General features: G+C 37.0%; 1 protein-coding gene across 2 annotated transcripts in view; it reads right to left on the minus strand.

Moving 5' to 3' along the window:
* Nucleotides 1-2,858: 2,858 nt before the first annotated feature.
* LOC139716949 (alpha-N-acetyl-neuraminyl-2,3-beta-galactosyl-1,3-N-acetyl-galactosaminide alpha-2,6-sialyltransferase-like) overlaps nt 2,859-24,527 on the minus strand; it is a 29,091-nt gene continuing 7,422 nt past the window's right edge. The window contains exons 2-6 of one of the 2 annotated variants that reach the window (XM_071628477.1): nt 18,286-18,406; nt 9,061-9,345; nt 8,004-8,419; nt 5,031-5,138; nt 2,859-3,251 (exon numbers count right to left, since the gene is read on the minus strand). In XM_071628477.1, the coding sequence (XP_071484578.1) occupies nt 2,924-3,251; nt 5,031-5,138; nt 8,004-8,419; nt 9,061-9,345; nt 18,286-18,342 (1,194 nt within the window). In that variant the 5' untranslated portion in view covers nt 18,343-18,406 and the 3' untranslated portion in view covers nt 2,859-2,923. Of the gene's footprint in view, nt 3,252-5,030; nt 5,139-8,003; nt 8,420-9,060; nt 9,346-12,576; nt 12,656-18,285; nt 18,407-24,527 lie in introns of those variants that run through there. The other variant, XM_071628475.1, reaches the window with a different exon arrangement.

Below are 24,527 nucleotides of genomic sequence, written 5' to 3' on the forward strand. Positions count from 1 at the left end.
AAAAAAAAATCTATATACTTTGCAATATCGGCTTCATTAGAAAATACTTGAACCGATCTTCTACCGAAAAATTAGTCCATGCTTTGATATCCTCTAGGCTCGATTTTGGAAACTCCGTCTTATCTAACTTACCACAAACTCAGCTCTCCATGCTACAGATGCTTCAAAATGCGGCAGCACGCATCATTACACTATCCAAGAAGCACACTCACATCACCCCTATTTTGAGATCACTTCATTGGTTACCAGTCAAAGATCGCATTATTTTTAAGATTTTACTTCTGACTTTCCATTGCATTCAGGGCGCTGCTCCTCAGTATAACATTGACTCACTCCATAATTACATCCCTGCTAGATCTCTACGCTCATCCAGCTCCAGTTCTCTTATAATTCCAAGATTCACTACAATATGGGGCACACGTGCCTTTGGCCATGCCGCTCTCACCTTATGGAATAACTTACCTTCAGCCATAAAAAATTGTTCTTCATCAGACTCCTTTAAAAGCAGTCTAAAAACTCACCTGTTTAAGGCCTCAATTTGATTACTCATTACATGTATTTGATATTTGATATCATTTATCTCCTTCACTTTCTCTTCCTTCCGCGCCTAGAGCACTCTGCAGAGTGGATTTGGCGCTATATAAATCATATCAATTATTATTGTTATTATTATTATACCTGTATCATCTCATATATGTATATTGTATATACATTGAAAAAAAAATATATATATACGTGTATAGTGTGTGTGTGTGTGTGTGTGTGTGTACCCCCTCAGAGGGGCATATCTTTTATGAGGCGATAATAGTGGTACCAGAAAATCAACGGAAAAAATGCGAGTGGGACATCAACTTGAACTAAAAGGTCAACTTTTTCTAATTCTGAACCATCCGATAAAAATCCTAGTTACGGGCCTGCACCACCACAGAGCAAAGATTTAACTTGTAAAACTGTCACCATTCCGTACCTTGCTTTGCTCATTACGAAGGTTGGAAGAACTAGTGGAAATGTGCTACTTCCAAACATGCGATTCGAAAAATCACAACCAGACATCTTGTCACATTTCATGCACACGAACATGTGGCACTTGTCGCACCCCATAAGACACGAAGTGTAGGGCTTTTTACACTTGCAAATTTTTGCTTAGTCCCGTACCAACGTTGGGGCTAAGGGGGGCCTTAGCCCCACCGTTAGCACTGGACTTTCCTTAGCCAGTAGCGGATCCAGAGGGGGTGCAACCGGCGCACGCCCCCCTTTATTTTTCGTGAAAAAACAAAAGAAATAAAAAGAAAAAAATGAAATGAAACCGGGAAGTACCACCAGAAATATTAGTCACGTCCCCCCCCCCCCCTTTACAGAATTCCTGGATCCGCCCCTGTTAGCGCACTTTCTGTTTATACTTGTTTTTGCCAAAGTGGTCTAGCCCCACCGATAATCCCGTACTATCTGGCCCTGCAAAGCAGGGTTAGCACCGTAATTGCGGTGCTAACTAACCCCAAAATTGTGGTGCCAAGCAAGTGAGTGTAAGCAGAACGAAGAAATAATCCGGGGCTAAGCGACGGAGATGAAGCCCGAACCCCACAAAGTATGGGACTAATCATACGAGTGTAACAAGGTCAGTTTTCTCTTTAGCCCGAGACAAGATCTTAGTGTGGGATTAATTGGCAAGTGTAAAAAGCTGAAAAAATGGTACGGGATTAACGATAGTCCTGAGTCAGAGAAAGTACGAGGTTAAGGAATACAAGTGTAAAAAGGGCTGAAGGGTAACACCTGCAGTGCACGGCAAGCACGTACGTTTCATGTTGCATGTTTATACAGCATGCAACATAAAGCGTACTTTCTACACGCCATCTGCACATGTTCATATACGAAGGGTGTGACTGATTCTTTGCCTATGGCCTATGATTCGCAGACAATCAATCTTCCGTATCACAATAATGGATGGTAGGATCAATAAACTTTATGGCCCGAATTCACGAAGGTGGTACAATCTTTGTCTGTGGTGTAAACCAGCGTAGTTTTGTATGGGGCGACAAGTGTCGCATGGACTATTTTGCTACGAAATCAGTCCTGTCGTCGACGAAATGTTCATATTCATTACGAAATGTTAGCATTTCTTCGACACATTTCGTCGACTAAATGACTGATTTCGTAACGAAATATTCCATGCGACACTTGGCGCCCCATACAAAACTACGATGGTTTACACCACGGACAAAGAATATACAACCTTCGTGATTGGGCCAATGTGTCCCTTGGAAACAAGTAAAATGTTGGGTCTCCCCGTCTCTACCCCCTTGATCACATTCACAGACCCACAAAACAAATTAACAAATTACTCTCTTTAAAAAAATCGAGTGAAAATATTCACCCTTGAAGGAGTGAATACAAAAAATAGTGAATTTAGAGTGAAATTGGAGTGAATTTTGAGTGAAAATGTTCATTTCCACTCGTTTTGGAGTGACCTCAGGGATCGCTCGAAGATTTGGGAGTGAAGTAAACGCATCACTACTGTTAAGCATCACATCATCAAATCTTACTGTTTCACTGGTTTGCACAATAATTTGTATCTGATCTCCAAACGAGAAATTACAGTTTTCAGCATTCAGTTCTCTGAATATACTGATCTGATAATTCCTTATAATCTCCTTTTCTAAACAACATAACAATCCTTCAACACATACATCTAACATATTTGGTAGAGGTTCGTACCATGCCGATTACAACTGCAAATCAACAAATTAGATAATAATTTGCTACTGATTATAAAAGTTTGTTCATATGAGGTTGAGGTGATAGTGACCTTTCGATGGAAAATTCATTAACATTGCATAATTAATTGTTTTGTTCCCCTCAAATGTAATAAATAAGTGATGAAACGTGTTGTTACAGCTAGCATTTTGATTGAAAGTCTTTCATTCTCCTAACTTCCTTGATCTTCATCACCAAACGTCCGAACAACTTCACCACTGGATTTATCCTCTTCGGTTTTGTTTCTCAGCTTCTCCTGGTGGAGTAAATACTGTTTTTGGAAGACGGTCTCCTTGCGAACATTGGGGTCATAGCTGTGGTTGGCCCATGAAGGCAAGTGAAAACGGATGTTGTAGAGGGAGGCCCAGCGCGCAAACGCCACTTTTTCCGTCATGAACTTGTGCCCGGAGGTGAGTTTTTTTTCACTGCGCTTGTAGTATGCACATTCTCTCTTCACCTTGTCAAAGTAGTGATAGTATGTTGTGTCCTTGGGATGCTCCCTAAACCAACAATCATAAGAGAAAAACGAAATTATAGATATTGACATTTCTCAGTTTCATTGTATCTAGTGTCACTTGGTGATTGGACAATCAAACAATCAATTTTAACTCATTAATCAGACGGTTTATTTTTCAAGTGACTCACTTGAATTTCCCATACTGGCTGCAGGTGTGGATGCCCTGAGTGAGATTACTGTAGTTCCTTTGATTCTTTCATCTTAATATCATATGAATTCTTTGAATCGTATTAGGACACATTAAAACAAACCACACTTAGACTTTGTATAACGGTAATGATTTTAAAGTGATTTAGGCATCACTAAAGGTTGCAACACTGGTAGCATACTGAATACTTCATTCCCCTTCAATTCTAGCAGAGGGACGCCAATTAACTTTTTGTATAAACATACACATATGCCTACACAACCGCATACACAGACATGTACACGCGTAACAGGACTCCACTGAAGGTTGCATTACGATACTCAGAGTAAGTGAGCATTGGGAGTTGTATGCAATAGATTAGGCAACTGTGGAGTAGTTTAAACCCACTCAGTGGCGCCTCGTGGGTTCGAGACCTTCTCAAATATCATCTTATTCCACTGATTCATAGATTATGAATGCGTTTTTTTATGCTTAATGAATTGTGTGCATGATTATAGTTGGCCTACAGGCGACTTCCGTTATAGCAAAGTCCTCGGGACCGGCAGATTTCTTTTGTTCAAGCGAAGTTACCTTATCGCCGAACAGTAAAATACGTTAGGGAATTAATCATAGAGACTTGAATTTTTACTTTGTTGTAACGTGAATGCCATTATAATCGTGGTCGTTGTAATGGAGTTGCACTGTATACGGGCAAATTACACCTATTCTCCCATCAAGTGGCTATACTGGGGGACTCTTCAGTTATGCATTTGGCGCAATACCTTATCAACATGAACTATGTGACTGAATCCCAGCGGACATACATAATATAAGGATTCGAACCTACGACCTCCTGATCTCTGGATAGGCGTCATCTCCACTAGACCACCGAGCTTCCGCCCGACAGCAAGTGTTGGTTCTAATCCTTATAGCATGCAGCGGGTGCTGTTAGATTATTCAAATTCATGAAATTCCTCCGTCGAGGTGTTTTCATTGCAACTGATTGACAAATTGTTCTACATCGACGTAAATAAGCACTATATTGATCAGTGTTTTAGTGCCAATTTGTTAATCAGTTGCAAAGAAAACATCTCGACGGAAGAATTTCATGAATTTGATTAAGTGAACACTTATTCAGTGTTTTTTAAAATACTCAGGAAAACAGTTGTAAAGGGATTCTGAGACCCATTGTATAATAAACATGAACATAGCACTGTAAGAGGCATATGATTATGTACTTGAATATGGCATTGTAAAATGGCGACACTGTTATCATTGAATCGGTATTGAACTACAATTGTTCACGTTTAAGAAAATGAAGCATGTTTCATTGTTTGCCTAACAACTGAAAGACTCGCCCCCCTTGGTGAGTGCACTCCGGCACTTAAGCCAAGTTACATTACAGCTGTATTAAATGCAAAGCTTGACAGGTAGAGCCAGACGTCTATCTGGATGTCTCGCCATGTATCATGACAAATCTGCCCTCCTTCATAAACACACACACACATAAACACACACACACACACATAAGTTGATCATCACAGCATAACCTAGATTTAAACAATTGCAAGAGTCTGCAATATACTACACAATATATTGATTATTTGGTTGAAAATACATCTATGTCACACTTACTTGCAGTAGTCGTCGTATATCATTCCATAGACGTCTGTTGAATCACACACCTCTAGCGCAAAAAGCATGGCTACCCAACCAGTGGACATCCATAGTTTACCTTTTGGTCTGAAAGGGGATAAAACGTAAGGTCAATAAACTCTTTATTTGTGACCCATCAATGTACGGATTTTGTTGAAAAAATCAACACTTCGATGTCTTTACCTCGACTGAATTTCAAAGTTGAAGAACATTATGGAATCTGAATGATTTTATGTCTTCAGGAAACATGTCACTATGGTGTTCTAAATAGGTCAATTGTGTTTGTTCAACACAATTGGTTTTTTGTATCCCGCACAACTGAGATAACAAGTTTTTTTTTTTTCAAACTTGTGTTTAATTGCTTGCTGACACACATTAACATGCATTTTCCGAGGTAAGTTATTGGAGCACAAGTAGGATTAATAAGCCATGGGCCTGAAATAAAAAAAAAACCAACAACAAACGCACATCAATTATTAAGCGTCATTAACAGGCATTAGGTGTAACGGGTCATTATATAAAATCATAGCATAGATGTAATCTGCTAAATGATTCATTTAACATAGCTGATCCTTTGCAAGGTTTGTATTACAAGCAAAAGGTCACCAGATGCGATTGTAAGTCAAGATCAGATATATCTAGGAAGGTTCTCACCTCAGAATGACAAAAAAACAAAAACCTCCAAATCTTATTTTCCTAATCCGGCAAAACAAATAAGAACAAAAGAAATACATAAGAACATAACGTCTGAGAAAAGAACTTCAAAGGTAGGCCTACATGTTTGTTCATGTGCATTGAGCTTCCTTTAACTGTGTGTGCATGGAACAAAAGCAGATTTTTAAATGACATTCACCTTGAGGGGATCATCAGATTTTCCTTAAAAAACTCGGTACATTATACATGTATTCATGATTACGTCAAACTACTAATAACTGTTTTTAGAGTTGATATAGAGTCTTCAAGGACAATTTCACATCTTCATTTGGGTGGCAAATAACTGAAAACCACGACAGACAATAAAGATTGTCTACAAACTTGATAATGAATTTTATACGATCAAATTTTATATTCACATAATATAAATAAAATGGTCATTTCTGTCGGGAACAGAGTTAACTCAAAATACATACAGTATTCAGGCATACTGGCAAAGCAGCCCAAGTGACTTTTTGTATATTTTGAGATGTAGGATCACATAGCATTTGCACTTTTCAGTATCCAGGTATTAGGTGATGATTTTATGTTGCACACATTAATTCACCATTATACAGTGTAATCCCGTATTGACCAAAAGTCCTTGGGATCGGAAGTGTTTTTTTTTTCGTTGTATCAAAATTTCGTTATAACCGAACAAATAGAGTATATGGCGAATACACGCAAACCACATGCCATCTTGATTATTGATTACTTATTAGACGCTGAAAAGTAATATCAAATGCGATGCTATCTCATCAGTTTCGCTTAAATTGTACATTAAGCGAGAGCATAAAAAAGTCTGTAATTTCAAGCTCATAGTTTGAAAAAAAACGTGTATGAAAAGTGATGTTTTCCGGATTCGACTACAGTCCCATATCCCCAAGGTTCGCTATTAGTGAGATTCGTTATTCCGAAGGTTTGTTTATCACAAAATGAAGTAGGATTCATTGTTTCGAGGGTTCATTGATGCGAAAATGGAATACGGTTCGTTAGGTTCGTAATTTCGAAAGTTCGTAATTCCCAAATTTCGACATTGCGAAGATGAAATACGGTTCGTTATTTCGAAGGTTCGTTGATCCGAAAATATACCACAGATCTGTCATTCCGAAGATTTGTAACTCCGAAAACAATACGAGCTTTGTAATTTCGAAAATGTATTAGTGTGACCTACTATGACTTCTTCTTTTTTTTTGTAATTTTGGATTAACATATCTTATTTCGTTCTCCGATTAATGAACCTTTCAGAATAACGAGATTCCTATCATTTTTAGATTAACGAGATTCCTATCATTTTCAGATTAAAGGGGATGGCTAGTAACTGATCACTGGGAATCAGTGGGAATGCTGGAGGATGATTGTTCCAATCCTTGTGGGATTCATTTAAGAGTACACTGTATATCTATTCTTGTGTGAAAATTATTTGCTTCAGAATGGTTTCATATTCAAGTAATGTGCAGTTCAAGTAATGTTTCCAGATAAGCGTCCCTGGTCAGTGACGGGGCATTAATCTGCACATTACTTGAATATGAGACCGTTCTGAAGTAAATAATTTTCACACAACAGTAGATATATAATGTACTCTTAAATAAATCCCACAAGGATTGGAACAATCATCCCTCAGCATACCCACTGATTCCCACTGATCGGTTACTAGCCATCCCCTTTAAAGAACCTTCGAACGCAGTTTTATTTTTCGTATCGACGAACACTAGGAATAGCGAAATTTCTGAATGACAAACCTCATTTCATGAGCGACCATCTAGTTAGGTCTATATACGGAATTAGTGTGTTTCAGAATAACGAACTTTATTTCCTTTCGGACTAGCATGTCGGCTTATACCGCAAGTTCTCCTCGAGAACGGTGTGCGACACAAGTAGTGAAAGCAGAGTAATTTTTGTTGGATTACACTGAAATATTAAGCGTTAACATATGCAGAGACGCTATTGCTCTGCCGTGTAATTTCGTGTGCGATCTGCATTTAGTTTTAACGAGCACATTTAATCTGTTTTTCTTTGTCATTGGCGCTAGAAAATGGCTTCGTTATAAGGAAAATTTCGTTAAAACAGTGTTCGTTACTTGAAACATGACATAAAACAATTATTCCACATGGTAGACAGATATAATCATTGTTACATCACACTGTGTGCACATGACATTACATCAAAGATAACTTTGCATGAGAATATGCAACTGTCACAAACAAAAACAACAACAACAACAACAAAAGTAAAAGAATATGCCGCAACAAATCTTACTCAGATATTCCCAGCTCCTGGTAAAAGAGTTTAACATTCCTCTTCATCACCTCCTCTTGTGTCAAGTAAAAGCTGACATTTTTGTACTGTTTGGCATACTTTCTGGAGAGAATCAGTTCTGGGTTCTTCTTGACATTCACACTGTACAACCACAGAACGACTATTGCCTCCGACCTTGTGGTCCGATTCACAAAGTACAGCTGTCTTTCCTCTTGTGTGTCGAACATCCTTGGGAAGTTTCTGTGACCTATGACCCGGAAGGTGGTCCTGCTCCCTACATCTTGTTCGTAATTGAGAGTTGGAGCAGCGTTCATTCGGATGACACATTCCGCCTTGTCAATCTCCTTGCCTGCTCGTCTGCCGCTGAGGTGGCCCGAACTGGTGACCAAAGCACACTGCTTGCAGTGCCGCAACGCCTGCAAAAAAAAAAAAAAGGGGGGGGGGGGGGGGGGGGGGGGGGGGGGAGAAAGAGAGGTGCGACAGCTATGAAGTGCATTGCGCCACTTCGACTTGTATAAACTTTGTTTTTGTTGCCCATATGCGGTGGACTCTTGCTATAAAGAACGCTGATATAATGAACTGTGATTATAAAAAGATCATTTGCCTTGCCTCAAAGTTCATTAAAAGCATACTTCAGAGAAATGCAAAGTATGATGGAAGATCCTATTTTCCATCGAAAGTCATGAAGCATTTTGATGCATAACATAAACTTGACAGATTTTTAAAATGCGGTTCTCATTATTTTTACCAGCAACAGAATTTGGAAAACTTCAGGCTATCATTGTTGAATAAAGGCTGTTAGCTGCAACTGATTGACAAATTGCCCTACATCGACGTAAATAAACACTGAATTGACCAGTGTATGTTAGCTCTATCAAACTATGATTACAGAAGTACTAATCGAAGATAATTTCCCACATGAACTTCACTATGTGCAATGTCCATGCATGTACCCCTTTTTCACACACATTATACCGGTATCTATGTATTTGCTTGATGCAAAGCAGTTTCTTCAAAACCATCCTAAACCCTCTAATTTGCACGTCTGTATTCTTACCATGTTTCTTGAGACTGACTTGTACCCTTGTCCATTCCAGTTTTTGGGCTCCAAGGACATTCCTTTTACCGTCACAGCTCTGAGTGACGTGGTTGTCGCCTTGATGGAGACAGCCGCCCCGTCCTTCCTGGGGCCCCTTCGTGTGCATTCATCACGGTTTCTACACGGGTTTCCCCCTGGAGGCATCTTGAGTAGCATCGCGGTCCACACCCATTGGTACACAGTAAACCCGACACTGATGATCACACAATAGAAGAGCAGGTGGAAGAGTGCTGCCGCACACCTCTGGAAGGCACAAATGCACAAAAAGGAAACCATTTTCATTTTAAAAGCAAGCACACTAACAATGCATTACGTTGCTCTGCTGTATGTGATATTGTTTGTTAATATCAGTTGGGTTCAGTTGTATTCTGCGATACGTCTGTGGTAGTGTACCTGTGATGTACTTGATGTTTATTTGGTAGTGATGTCCAATGTACAAAGAATTTCCATTGTTGACAATAAAGTAATCGATTAATCAACCAACCAATCAATCAATCAATCAATCAATCAATCAATCAATCAATCAATCAATCAATCAATCAATCAATCAATCAATCAATCAATCAATCAATTGTAATATGACCCATTGTCTAGGCAGGGGACGAAGAATTCCACTACAAGTATTTCAGTTCATACTATGGTAACTACATTGACTGATAAAGTATTGCACCTTAATTAATGTGTGGACCACACCTCTCGGGGTAGATCGAGTTCATCGTGTGGGACAGTTTATCTCTCAAAAGTAGGAGGGAGTCGATAAAATCCCCTTATGATATCAGGAATGATCAAAGCTGAAGAATGATGTTTTGAGTTCTTCTTGTCAATTCAGCTTGGCTGTTTACATGCAACTACATCATAATTATATGACAAGTTTTGATTTGATTTGATTTGATTCATTTTCTATTCACCGTAAATTCATGCAAAAAGAGTGCAGTAAAAGTATGACAGGCAATATACAGACATATTAATATAATCAACAGAAGAATAAAGTGGATATACCTCAAAAGGAAAAGAGAAGAAAGAAGAAGAAAAAAAAAGCGAGCAATAAATATGTATGAAAGGATCGCCCATTCAGCTCTGTCTACGATGACATGGCTGTTTTCCATGGGGTCCTAACACAAAATTGACATTTTGATAAAAAGATTCAAACTGTGAATATATATATATATATATATATATATATATATATATATCACAGATAACTAAAAAAGTGTATATTGGCTGAACTACAAAGGTAATAAACTTATACTATGGACGGCTTATAAAAAATATGAAACAAAAATGACATTGACTTCCTAGAAATGAGACAGGACTACAAACAACTTTTAAATTAGGAGAAGGATTGTATCGCACGGCATCCCTATAATAAAATGTCCTTTTACAATATTCTGTCCTAGGTTTTAGTAATGCTAAGTTACCGTTTGACCTACGTGAATGATTGTATTTTGAGGCCTTTCGTTTAAGATCGTCTCTCTTTTTCATTAATGTTTTAATGTTAGCGTCCATTCAAGGGGCAGGCTGTTTTCGAACGCGTTTCTTTTTAACAGGGGCAAATTTTTCAATTGATTTCATCAGATTTGTTTCTCAAAGTTCAGTTGCTTTATCAATAGTTGTGGCTGCTGGTATTTCATGATAAGACGATTCATCACAGATGAAAACGAAAAGCTTCCAAATCTACATGTTTGAGATTTCGATAACTTATAATCCTAGGACTTTGCGCATATTTAAAATTCAAAATCAAATAACGTAAATTGTGATCACTCATTCCAACATTGATTACTCCGTGAGTTTTTGCTATGTCAATCGCATTTGTCAGCGTAATTATGGTCTATTAAACTCCTAGTACTATGACTCGAGTGCATTGAGTGGTATTTATTTGCTGCAATGAAAATATTGTGTTAATTTTTTCAAAACGCTTCAAAACGTTCGATTTAAATTTCTTACGTACATCACAATTCATATCTCCCATCACAATAATATTCAATCTGAATTTATCAACAAAAGCTAGAAAAAAAAAAATCATATTTGTTCATAATATCAATTTTGCTGTCAGGAGGGCGATACGAGGACATAAACAGAAAAGGTGTCAAAGATTTTGGTCGGACTCTGATCAAAATAAGTTCAAGCGGGTCAATTACATCAGAATGTATCACTTCATAAGGAACTGAGCTACGAATATAAATAGCGACACCTCCGCCATTACGATTCCGATCTTTACGGATTATATCGTAATGCTGAATGCATATTTCATTATCACTTATAGAATCATCCAAAAGTGTTTCACTTAAAGGGTGTGTACAGTTCTGGTCGAGGTGGAGATTTAGCGTTTAACGTTTTGTGAGATATTCAGAAACCTCTCTATGAGATGTCAAAGAGCATGCAGTTCTACGGGGTATCAAAAGTTTATTCGATGAAAATCGGTTTTGAAATGGCTGAGATATCCAAAAACAAGGTGAAAGAAAGAGATACTAATAAAGTTGGGGCATGTCGCCTTTTATTATTAGCACTTTTTTGAATTTCTCAGCAATTTGAAAACCAATTTTCATCAAATAAACCTTGAATCCTTTTTAAAATTACATGCTCTTTCATATTTCATAAGAGGCTTTTCATTATCTCACTTAGAAATGTTCAAAACATGAATCCCTACCTCAACCAGTACTGTACAGTCCCTTTAAGGCTATGAATATAATTATCATGTAAAAACATTCCTATTTCTTCAATACTACCATATGAACTACGAATACTAAGGTGACTACAGTCATAATAAAGCCGCTATTTTTGATTTGGTCATTTTTTCTTGTTGTAACTCGTAATACATCAGAACTATCATACTCATTACCGAGATCCGAATTCGCTGGAGGTGTGACGACCTCTCTAGTATTGACATTTGACTCATCGGTTTACAATTAGCAAAAGGTAAGTACTGAAACATGCATTTTGTACATCTCCAGTCCAAGAATTCATATTGTACATCATCATATTGATAATTTTTTTTTTACTCCTGCACATGTTGTGCATGTTGTGTGCGACCAGGCTGATCAGTGGGTGCATTGTAATCCCCTTTGGTTGTTTCTAACTGCCTTAGTACAAGTAACACAAGGGTATTGCACAGTCTTGTAGCAAAGCAATGAATTAATATCTGACTGAAATAAAAAAAAAGTATTACGAAAACAACTTGATGATGCGCAAGATTTTTTTTTTTTTTTTGGGGGGGGGGGGGGAATGGAAATACAAACAATCAATAGCCTAAGTAAAGAGAACAGAGTTGAGAATGCATCATAATCAGTAACATTGAGAAGCAAACTCTATTACAATGGAGTGGACTGATGTGAACTGGCATAACGATAGTGTAAATTTATGGAGTCATATTCAATCTAAGTCAATTTCAGAATGAATCACACGCTTGATAGTTTTCCCGCCAGTAGCAGGGAGAAGGGCAACCACTCTCCTATCGGAAGTCCAAGCTGAAAGCACCTTGAGACACGCTTTTGTTTTGCGAAGCAGCGAAGCGCTTTCCTTTTTAAAATCTTCATCGATGCCCATCCTGGAACCCTTGAGGGCACGCCGGTTGGAATTGACAAGTTTTCTCACGCGATATGAAACTAATTTCACTATGGCTGGACGAGGCTTCGCTTTGTTGTTCTGCGAAGCGCGACTGCTCCTCCTCAGAGATCCGTCCGGGCTTTCACTATCGCTAGGGGATCCGATGCAGTGAGATCTTTCGATGTCATTCTTTGTGACAGGTATTCTGAGGATTTCGTTCACAATGTGGCAAACTTGATCATCGGTGTTCTCGCCTTTTGACTCCTCCATGCCATAGAATCTCAGACAATTACGTCTTGAGTATTGTTCTTGCGCGCTGACACCTCGCTGAATGCTCTGAACAAGATTACGCTCCTTGTCAGTAAGCCAGTTCGGGGTTAGCTCATGTGAACATGGGTATAAGTGACCTTTCTTCTTTCTCAGTTGTGAGGCACTCCAAGTTTTCAAGCAACAGAATGCATTAGCTTTCCCGACGTAACAATTTATGGAATTTTTAGTCATGTTCAAACAAATGAAGAACTTGCGTAAACCAGGGGACCAGAATGATTCATCAATTGCCACTTTGGAAAGCACACATTTCATTATTTTGCATTGAATGTATAAACAATCATTTTCTATTGATATTGCCAAATGCTGCTTTTGATGTTAGGTGGATGTGCTGGCAAGCACCACTTATAAGGATCACTTAAATAATCATTACATCACAGATGTTTATATCAGTGAATTTAAAAATCAACATACTCTGCTGGTACAATAGTGCCCTTTGGCGCTCATGCTAAAAGTAGAACCCCGAAATGGCTTATAGATTCGTGCAGATTCGTGATTTCAGTTGACTGGACCTCAACGCGCTTTTCCAAGTCCATTATCCAAGCCTCATTCGCCTCGACACGTTGAACAATGCATGATAGTTCGGACAGCATTCCTGAGTGCTTTGAGGAGTGCATCTTCTTCAACAAAAGCCTTCATTGTCTCATCAATGATGGCTCGGACCTATTCCTGAGTCATCGACGAGTTAGGCATGATGGCAGATGAGATTGAGAGATGATAAATGACGAGTATATAAACAGGAGCCCAAGTATAGGCTAAGTCAAATAAGAATTGAAATGATGTAGTACAAATGAAGTTGTATGATTGTAAAATGGCTCAAAGATGACAGATGAAACTCCGTTAAAAAAAGATCCAAGAGTCAAATCAGTTCACACGACTATTTTCAACATGGCGCCGGCGCATGGCTATGTGTAATGCCCATTGCAACAAGTGGCTATATTCGGAGTTCAAAACGACGAAATTTACGAGGCATTCTCAAATGCAAAACATCAGGTAATGTTAATGGTTCATTGATACTGCAAAAGTGGCCATATAAGAATTGTCTATACAAAATGTATGTCGGAAAGGTATGCAAGAGCTATATACGCGGTGAGTAATGGACGTTCAACATTCCACGTTTGCATGTGCGTCCAACACGTTGTAACGGCAATGGCCGCTACAGTACGCAATTACGTCCAAGTTCCTCGATCACAATTTCGTGAAAATATGAGCCTATCCAGCAAGTTAAAAAAAAAAAGATACGACCGAAGTGACTTTGTAAGAAATACAAAATCAAGGAAAAGTTATCTGAGTCCATTAATGAGACTCTTTGTTTGTGTTTTTGTATTTGACATTTATGTGCATTTTAAAATGTCTGTATTTTGTCATGTGGGATGATCTCGATTCCTGCATGTGATAATGCAGTGGTGAACAACCTGTTTGTTGAGTAATCTTACGTTAAGCCACACTCTACACTGTGTTCTTCACCAAAATATCATGAGTATGAATGTCACATTAAACCTGCGGGTGATAAGGAAGACTAATTTGCTTAATAGTTTCATCTCAAAAGTTAAACTTTTAAATGTGCTACAGCTCATATAAATCACTGAAACCTGGTACCTTGTGGGTCCTATACAAAATATACAGCCGGGGATTTTGAAATCTGTAGGAAGGTAGTGGCATACTAATACTCCCAATTTTTTATTTAAAAAAAACCCCACCAAACTTTATGTGACAAAATTGGTCAGACCAATCTGACATGGTAGTTTTCATGGAATCATAATTTTGTGCTAATAGTTCCTAAAATTATTTTGAGTGTTTCTAAACTCATTGCCTGTTGGCATGTAACTTCTAAATTCACTTGGCATAAGTTATCAATGTCACCAAATTATTTCCATGTTGCCCTACATCTCCGAGTAGTTTGTGAACGTAAGACTTTTCTGTTCCATGAGCCGGGTCTGCCCATAGAGTCAGGTCTGATCGTCTAGGAGGCAGAAAACTCTGTGAATTTTGATATACAGTATGATAGATGATGACTGGCGGGGGAGGGAACATACCGAATGTTCCACCCGAAGGGTTTGAAATGCTATTGAGGGAGGTTATAAGTCCCGAGACGAAGTCGAGGGACTTATAGCCTCCCGAAATAGCATTTCAAACCCTGAGGGTAGAACGTTTGGTACATGTTCCCGACAACAAAAGTCATCATCTGTTATATTATATGGGTTAGTCAAATTATCACACTTTCCTACGCATTACAATAATCGGTCATCTGCTTTTTCACATTATGGAATAGGCAAATATATCCTATCGATTGCGTGAAAAATATGATCGTTCAATCATTTGGTATCGTTTGTCATTTGTTACGTGAAAATGTTTTCCCATGGGAGAACATTACAAAAATGTTCTGCCTATGGGCGAACATAACCAATGCGCCTCCATCACGTGACTGTGTTTAGCCAATCACTAACCGGTATTTGACTAACCCATTTGATATTCTATGGTGTTGTCATTTTCAGCATGACATTTAAACATTTATAAATTAGATATGTCTTATTTCCCGTTTCTGCTTGGTAAACTTGATCTATGTACAAAACACCAATACACAAGTCATAATTGCATAACATAAATGACCGATAATTTAACAGTATGCAGCATGCATGTATTCATTAACTTCCTAAGTTATGCTGTTTATATCATAGTTTGAGGTATGCAATATATGCATTTTTATGTTGCCTTTTGTCTTTCTTCGTTTGTGCTATATTTTGTACACGGACACTCCATTGAAAATGAAATAAATGAAATGAAATGAAACATTGCTAAATGAAGAACAGCATTAGAAATGGTAAACTAGTACATATAATTCCGCACTTTAGAGGATTCGCTGCCAAAGGAAGCAGAAGGAGAGCAGGGAGTAGCAAAAACAACAACAACAACAACAACAACCATATGATGATAAGGGAGAGATGAATGAAACGTAGCCTAGAAGAGAAGAAAGTTATATACAAATGTATACATTTATAAGACAGAAAAGAAGAGCATGGATGAGATTATAAGAGAAGTGAAAGAAGGAGAGATTAGAAAGGAGAGATAGAGATTTTCGGCTATACAGCAGTTTTGAAATCACCATCATTATGAACTCGAGCAGCTGACTACAACTTACAACTTTTAGTACACTGAATACCTGGAGACGATACACGATGCAGCGTGGCGCAAAAACAGGTGAATCTATGGTGCATGCGGAACGTAGTGTTATGAATAAAAGAGACTAAATTTGCGTCTGCTCAGTTTGCAGGCAATAATTGTATGAAAGCAATAACACTTGTACTTCCAGCAATGACTATGTTTTATAGATATTTTGCATTAACTAGCGGAGCATACACAACAATTTGAGCAGACAAAGAATATCATACGTCTTCATAGACTAAGGCACCAATAGAGATTGGGGATTAATGAAACAGACTGAATATTTTTCACTAGCCTGGTTGGATTTTAACTGCACTATTGAATTGAAATGCGCATAAAGGAGGGAGATATTCCGTTATTTTGATGGAAGATAAATACTGCAGTCTTTAGAAAGTTTAAATCTGAATGTTATGATAAACTAAAGGATGACGTGTGCTTAGAAATTCGCATCACATGGCCATGCATGGCGTCCTTTTGTCATAAAGATATTCGGATGGTGATATTGTATGAGTCTGCTAAAACTGTATTACAGATATAGGTAAAACTGATATGTAGAGATAGAAATAGATGTAATATGAGTTCTGTTTGAAGGCAAATGATGATGCAATCTGCAAAAAGTACCAACACTGCACTTGAGTCATCGAAAATGATATTGTTCAAAATCACTTACACATTTTAGATGAGATTACCTGACATTGAATGTGAGAGAAACATGAACATAGCAAACATCTCCTGACTCATAACACCCTCAAGATTGACGAGGAGTAGCCATGATTTTAGATGACCTGTTCCTCATGAAACCCAAACTTGTAGAATGGTAACTTTAGTTCTAACAGACAAAGCCTCACTGAAAAGAGACAAATATCAAATATTGTTTCTAACAGACAAAGCCTCACTGAATTAGACAAAGACAAAGCCTCACTGAGACAAATATTAGATATTGGAAGATAGTATAATTTGAAGTGCATATTGCTGTAGAAAAAGATTAATATGAATACACTCTTCCTTTCCTCGGCGTATTTAAAATCAAAAGCTACAGCAGAGTGATTATGCTACGATGCTCCACTCTCTTTCTACGTCCATTTTTTTTTAATGATTAATCTGGTACTGGCAGTCTGGGGTTTCAGCGCACAGGGAGCAATTACGGGCGGCAGTGCCCTGGGTATAGTCTCCTCTTTACAGATAGCCATACCACTATACATATCGCCATTAGCTTGAATAGCGATAGGCCTAAGCACAAAAAATAAGATTCCCAAACAGAACATGAATAAATCATGGTAATGGCCAATTAAGTATCTGATCTTAAATGACATCTGGGAGCACCCCTTAAGGAAGTATGGTAGATCAACCATGATATCAGGTAGGCCTGCCATTTGAGGTGAATATCCATTGCATTCTGGATAATTATATATTTTCGGATGAGAACCAGAAGGTCGTTATTACAATTTTTGGGGTATTGAATTATTGGCATCACATTGTAGAGCTCCATCTCCTCTACATTATAATGTCAGTTTTAATCTATTTTATATTCAGTAAAATGTTAAAAATCAAACCACAAGGGTTGTTGGTTTTTTTTACCCGATGTTAGGAATAATGCTTATCAATCTGTCCACTTTTGATTAGATAAACTTTTTATTTCAAGAAAATGTATTGTTTCGTTTTTATTTTTTTTACCCTCAAATCTTTGAACCTAATAGCGCCCTTCTGGTTCTCACCCACGATATATTGACTATGAAAACAGACAGAAAAGGTTGAAGATGTCTTATATTGGAGTAAAAAAACAAAAAAACAAAAAACAAAAAACAAAGTTATGGAATATGAAAGGTTCACAGTTCCACAATAATATTCAACCGTCGAATCCAGCTACTAGTTTGCAGCAGGTGGTGATGCCACTCCCTCACAACTCGCTCATGGGTCTGTACAGAAAGAACATAAAAAACAACATACTATTGGTTAAAATCTGGCCATCACAACCCCTTCCCCCTTGTTCGGTTTTTACAGTTCTAGAATGTTTTGTTGAGAAGAAGTCTATTATTCTTTTGCTTGATTTCATTTAGAAAAATGAAAACTCAGCAAAGTTCTATGGCGACCATGAGATATGAGTGACCTGGTTCTGTTTAATACATGTATCTTACACTCTCTGTACCATACCTTGCCCCTGAGGGATGTAGGGGATATATCTTTGCAACACTGTCGTAGAAGACGCATGATGGTCAAAGATGGCCAGGCTGTCCCATCAACTGTGTAATTCTGCCCTCAAGAAATGCACGTCCTGCAGTTTATTTTAAAGAGGTCAGAATGACAAGAAAAAGCTGCCACAATGAAAATCAATACGAAAATACAGACAAAACATATAACAATGCTACAGCAAAATGGCAGAAAAATATACCTTCAAACAACTATAATTGATTTCTATTGAATACATCAATAACCTTGCATCCCATGTGCTCACTGGCAGACAATGGGATGACGTGTTTTTGTTTCTCATCTGACTTCGGCTACGTTCGAGCGCTGTAACATTTGTCTAAAGCGAACTGAACTATTAATAAAGCATACCGTACCGTACCGTACCGTGCCAGTTTTGGAGCGTTTGAGCGCTCTATTGAGAAGCGTACTCAAATACCTCACATTTCTATAGAAGAGGTCAAGCATTTTGTAGAAAGGGGGTTATCCATCTAGCGCGCTTGAACTAATTACAGCTGCTGCTGTCCCGAACGTACGTCTCCGTTTTACACATGAGCCTACTGAATACGCTGAAAAATTAGGTATTTACGGCTAGGTGAGAGTCTAACTTGTTAATGGTTCGAGTGGTGCCGCGCGGAGTTCGACTTGTATTTTTAACCAGTCAAAGTCATTTTACTTCACATTCATGTGTACGTCGGTACTGGGAAACATATACGTATAGCCTTAGTACACAGATCTCCATAACTCAAATCATGGCTAAATGATGGAGGAGCTGAAGGTGACTGCTGTTGATGATGCCATCATTGGAGATTCAAGATTCAAGATTCAAATTCAAGATTCAAATTTATTTTCACTTCCATCAAATAAACAAAGAAACTATATACAATGTATGTGCACAGGATTGCAGAATGTGATTAACAAAGTACATATGAAAATGAGTAGCAGATGAAAAAAAAACACACAATTATATGTTTGTTAATATATACATAAAGGGTAAGTGGGGATGGAAATGGAGGGTCCCACTAAGAAGCAAATCTTGTACGATATGGGACCCTCAGAAAATACACAAGACAGCAATACAAAACAAAATAAAACGAACCGATGTCAACTGCCATGAAATCAAAATAATTGGGAAGGGAAGAAAGAAAGAAAAAAAAAACCTACAGCACGTGCCATCGTGGACTCAAGCAAACTAGATTCCATGATGTAAAGGTAGGGATAAAATACAACCTGGATTTAATATAATGCAAACAATTTTAAACGTAATTATACCGGTAAGAAGGCAGGAGAAGGAGAGAATAGACACATTGGTATGTACGGAACAATAACAGGAACATGTAAGGAGGACTTGAGTTTTAAAAAAAATAAATTTATAATTGTTTGATGTTCAAAGAAATTTTGTAATGATGACTTGACTGATATGGTAAAACGAACCTAACTCGGTTGGATGTTGTAAGATTTCATTAAAAACAATTTTAATTTATTCTTGAAGGAGTTCAAAGATTGAGCTGTTGTAATATTGTTATGAAGTGAATTCCAATACTTTGGCCCATCGTAGATGAATGTGTTCTGAGCCAGCAAAGTTCTCAAAAATGGCAAATGGAAATCATTCCATCGCCTTGTTGGATAATTGTGAACGGATTGATTTCTTCGAAATATTGTTTCAAATATATTTGGTATATATATCATATATCATATATATTTTGATTAAACAGATAAAAATCATTAATTTTCAATATTTTATGCTCAAAAAATGAGCGGGTCAGTATGGGACAAAAATGCAGTATGATATATGATACGGAGAGATTTCTTTTGTAATAAAAGTAATTTATCTACACGTGCTTTATATGTATTTCCCCACGCGAGAATACCATAATTTAAATATGGCAATATTAAAGATGAATATAATGTAAGCAGGGACGATAAAGGAAAAAATTTAATTTTATTAATTATACCAATATTACGTGAAATAATTTTACATGTACTGTCAATATGAAATTTCCATGAAAGGTTATTATCGACTGTCATTCCAAGAACTTTTACATGGAAACATTTTCAAGCGGAGTACCATCAAAAACAATATCAACAGGTAATGCCTCAGTAGAATTGCTAAAAAGCATATACATGTATTTTGCTTTTTGAAGATGAAGAGATAACTTATTTGCTTTTATCCACTGGGCAACATTTTCTAATTCTAAATTTATTGTATTTACAAGGGTAAGAGGATTATTGTGCGAAAAAAATAAATTTGAGTCATCTGCAAAGAGAATAAAAAAAGGAACATCTGATGATCTACAAAAATCATTTATGCAAACATTAAACAAAAGTGGACCTAATAAAATTCCCGGTGGGACCTCACATTCAATATTTAACATCTGTGAATTACAACCATTAAAAAAAAACATATTGCTTTCTGTTCATGAGATGGCTCCTGAACCACTCCAAGGCCTTCTCACGCACTCCATAATGATGTAATTTGTTAACGAAATATAATGATTAATGGTGTCGAAGGTCTTGGAGAAGTCCAGGAACAAACCTATCAGATGAGAAGATTTGTCGATAGCATGTGCCACTTTTTCTATAAAAAGTCAATAATGCATGTGTAGTGCTATGTTTCTCCCTAAATCCAAACTGAGAATGTGAAAATATATTATTGGATTTAAAGAAATTAATAGTTCTTTTATAAATAATATTTTAAGAATTTTTGACAATTTACTTAACAAAGAAATTGGTCGGTAATTATTTACATCTATTTGTCACCTTTTTTTAAACAAAGGGATGACTTTTGCTGTTTTCATACTTTCAGGGACAGTGCCGTTAAAAAGGGATAAATTTAGTATATGAGCTAAAGGATCCGCAGGTGACGATATTACTCCCTTTAAAAGTAAATTGCTGATGTCATCGTGTCCAGCACTTTTGTTTTGGAACTAAAATCAGAAACAATATTGATTATCTCCTGATTGTATGTTGGACTAAAAAAATATTGAACTAGAATTTGATGGACCTAAAAATTCGGAAAAATGTTTTGTGGAGGGAGGAATATTACTTGCTAAATGTTCCCCAATTGAAGAAAAATGATTATTACAAATTTGATGAGGATCTTCAAAAATTTCACCATCGAATCTAATTTTTGTAATATTTAATTTGACATTGATATATTCATGGCTTGCTTTAAAATTTTCCATGTATTTTGCATATCATGCCTGTAAAGTTGTAACTGGTTAGTATAATATTTTTTCTTTTCTATTCGTATAATTTTCGTCAAAGTATTTTTGTAACTAGTATATTTCAGTTTTGATTGCTCAGTACGTTTCATTTTAAATCTATGATATGAATTATTTTTTCTATTTATTGAACGCAAAAGCGATTTAGAAATCCATTGGAGCCTAAGTTTTTTTTTTTGTGGTAGTTAGCTGATTTTTCTCTACGTTTTGGAATACAAGTGTCCAAATGTTGGGTAAAAATCTTCATAAAACATTTAAAAGACAAATTAACATCATTTGTATCAAAAATACAGGACCAGTTTGCAGTGTCTAAACTAGCACCTAGCCTGGCTATAGTTTCATGTGTGATTCTTCGTTTAAATATACGGTTGTATTTATTATTAACTGTCTCATTTAAATAAAAACTAGTCGAGATGGGGAAATGATCCGTGATATCTGAGAGTACTACACAAGAATCGGAAGGTGGAAGAATGTTACATAAAATATTATCAATAAGAGAAGCGGATTCATTAACTATACGTGTGGGTTTAGATATCACGGGTAAGAAGAAGCAGATAAAAATATTTCCAAAAAAAATCTTGTGACGTATTATTCTGTTTTGATAAATCTATATTGAAATCACCCAATATAAAACAATTTGTATTGATAAAAAGTGGGTTTTTACCCAAATCCGAAAGATAATCTAAAAATGATTTAATATTCGCGCTTGGTGGTCCATATACTACACCTATGATTATACTTTTACTGGCAGGAACTGTGATTTCAATAAAAAGAGACAAAAAAAAATCAGTCATACTGTTAAACTCATCACGAACTACGTAATCATAATTTTGTGAAACATATATGGCAACACCTCCACCTACCCTATATTGTCTGTTATTAACCACAAAATCATACCCGTCAAGAGCGAATGGAAGACTTGAGTGATGAGAAAGCCAGGTTTCTGTGAGGCCTACTGCCGAGATATTTCGCTTCATGGGACTATTTAAAAATAACATCAATTCTTCAAAATGTTTATTAATGCTCCTAATATTAAAATGTATGAGAGAAAAAGTAGTATTATCATACTCCTTGACAACATTATTGAATTGGTTTTTAGTAAGATATTCATAAGATGGACTTTGCAATTGGTTTTCTGTGTCAAAATCATAATTCAATTCTTGCGGCGATGAATTAAAACAGTCTGAAACATAATTATCAAAGAAAATGTCATTTTGATTGATATTTGATTCGTTTTGCACAAAAGAAGGTCCTACCAAATCAAAAAAGTCATCATCATTGAATTGAATGATATGTCTATAGAATTGCGTATTAAAGGGTGAACGTGATGTCCGTTGCTTGAGTCCACGAAGGCACCAGTAGAGGGCAATATAGAACAATTTGACTGTGGAGATCGTTGCAATATTTCAGTTACACGTTATATCGTTGTCTCTTGACATAATGTTATCTACAAAAGGAAACAGGGTCGTCCTACACATAACATTAATGCGATCTTGATTAGCACAAACATGAAGAAAATAGTTTATCATAAGTATACAAATATAGACAAAGTATGCTATAATAAGACTCCGCAAATTATTATTTTTCCATGCAGTAGAAGGAATGCATGAAATAACATATCTATAAGTATTATATTATGAATTAGGAATATTCACCGATATCCCCTACAACCGAGAAGGAACAGGCTATTCGTACAATCCATGAGTATGTTACAATGTTGTGAATTGCAGCACACTTTTAAGTCACTGATGGAAGAAACCTTTAAAACTAAATGTAAATAAAAATTTGTCCCAGTATGACATATCATAATCAGTGACAAAACAAAAGGTAACATCATTTATATCATGAATCCTATCTATTTCTTTGCATCGAAGGTGGAAACACGTGCATCTCATGGTTACAAATATATGACATGTTAAGACTTGCAAAGATGCTTATGTTCAGAAAAACAACAAACAAAAGCAACGACGTTGAAAGGAAAACCCAGAGGGTGGCCAATGAGGCCTCTCTAGAAAAATATACAGTCACAAAATCCGCGTTGCATCAGAATGATCTCTTTTGGGCTACCATGTTGAATTGGCACGTGCACACAGTCATAAACAAGTAATTGATACAGCTGAGACGAACAGGTTAATGCTGTAATGTGCATAGCCTATACATCAGAAGACTGGCAGTCTTGACTGGTATTAATGAAATATTGCATGCTTCAGATCAAGGGAGTAGAAAACAAACAAGAAGGAGAAAGATCTGAAGAGAATATCGGTGGTAAGTAACAAATCAATTAGGCCCTACATTGATGGTGTCGTCCCTACAGCCTAAACGGGAAAGGATCCACAAACAACCAAGCACCTTACAACCCGGGAATATTATAATAATGCCTTGGACTGTCGTAATCTGCCCGCATTAATTGCAGTTATAGATTGAATAAATACCGAGAGTCATAACAGTGCGTTTATAACATGGATTTTGGTATAGACGTAGCTTTGGTTGCAATGGATCATAACCCCGTGCAGGCTCTAATCACAATAAAGTGACCTGACAACCATCATGCCCGCCGGGTATCCCAAGCATCTACAGCCAAAGCTAACTCTTGCCGAGAAATTCATTTGGAGGGAACCAGCGACGGGCTTGTTCAAATGGAACATCTATGAATAGACCATTTTTATCATTCATTACAATAAATACGATGTGTCCTCTCCCACAGCTGCAGAGCAAAAAATAACCCCACCCCTATGTCCCAACAACACCCACACGCAGGAACCGCCAACCGCACTATACCGGGTGTCCCAAAAAAAAGTGGAACGGTCGATTTTCAGTACCTTGCGTTCTAAAAGTTTTATATTTCTTGACGTCATTAGAAAGAACATCTCCCGCAGAAGACAATGATACCAAAATCATTAAATTTGGTTAAGTACTTTTTATTCTACGCCAATTTCTGTAAATGCAGTCATTTTCAAATTTTTGCGACTTATGAGATAATAATTT

The sequence above is a fragment of the Diadema antillarum genome, unplaced genomic scaffold (assembly GCF_040938485.1).
Source record: "Diadema antillarum isolate AM-2024a unplaced genomic scaffold, OU_Dant_1.0 scf00000071, whole genome shotgun sequence".
In the NCBI taxonomy this organism is placed as follows: domain Eukaryota; kingdom Metazoa; phylum Echinodermata; class Echinoidea; order Diadematoida; family Diadematidae; genus Diadema; species Diadema antillarum.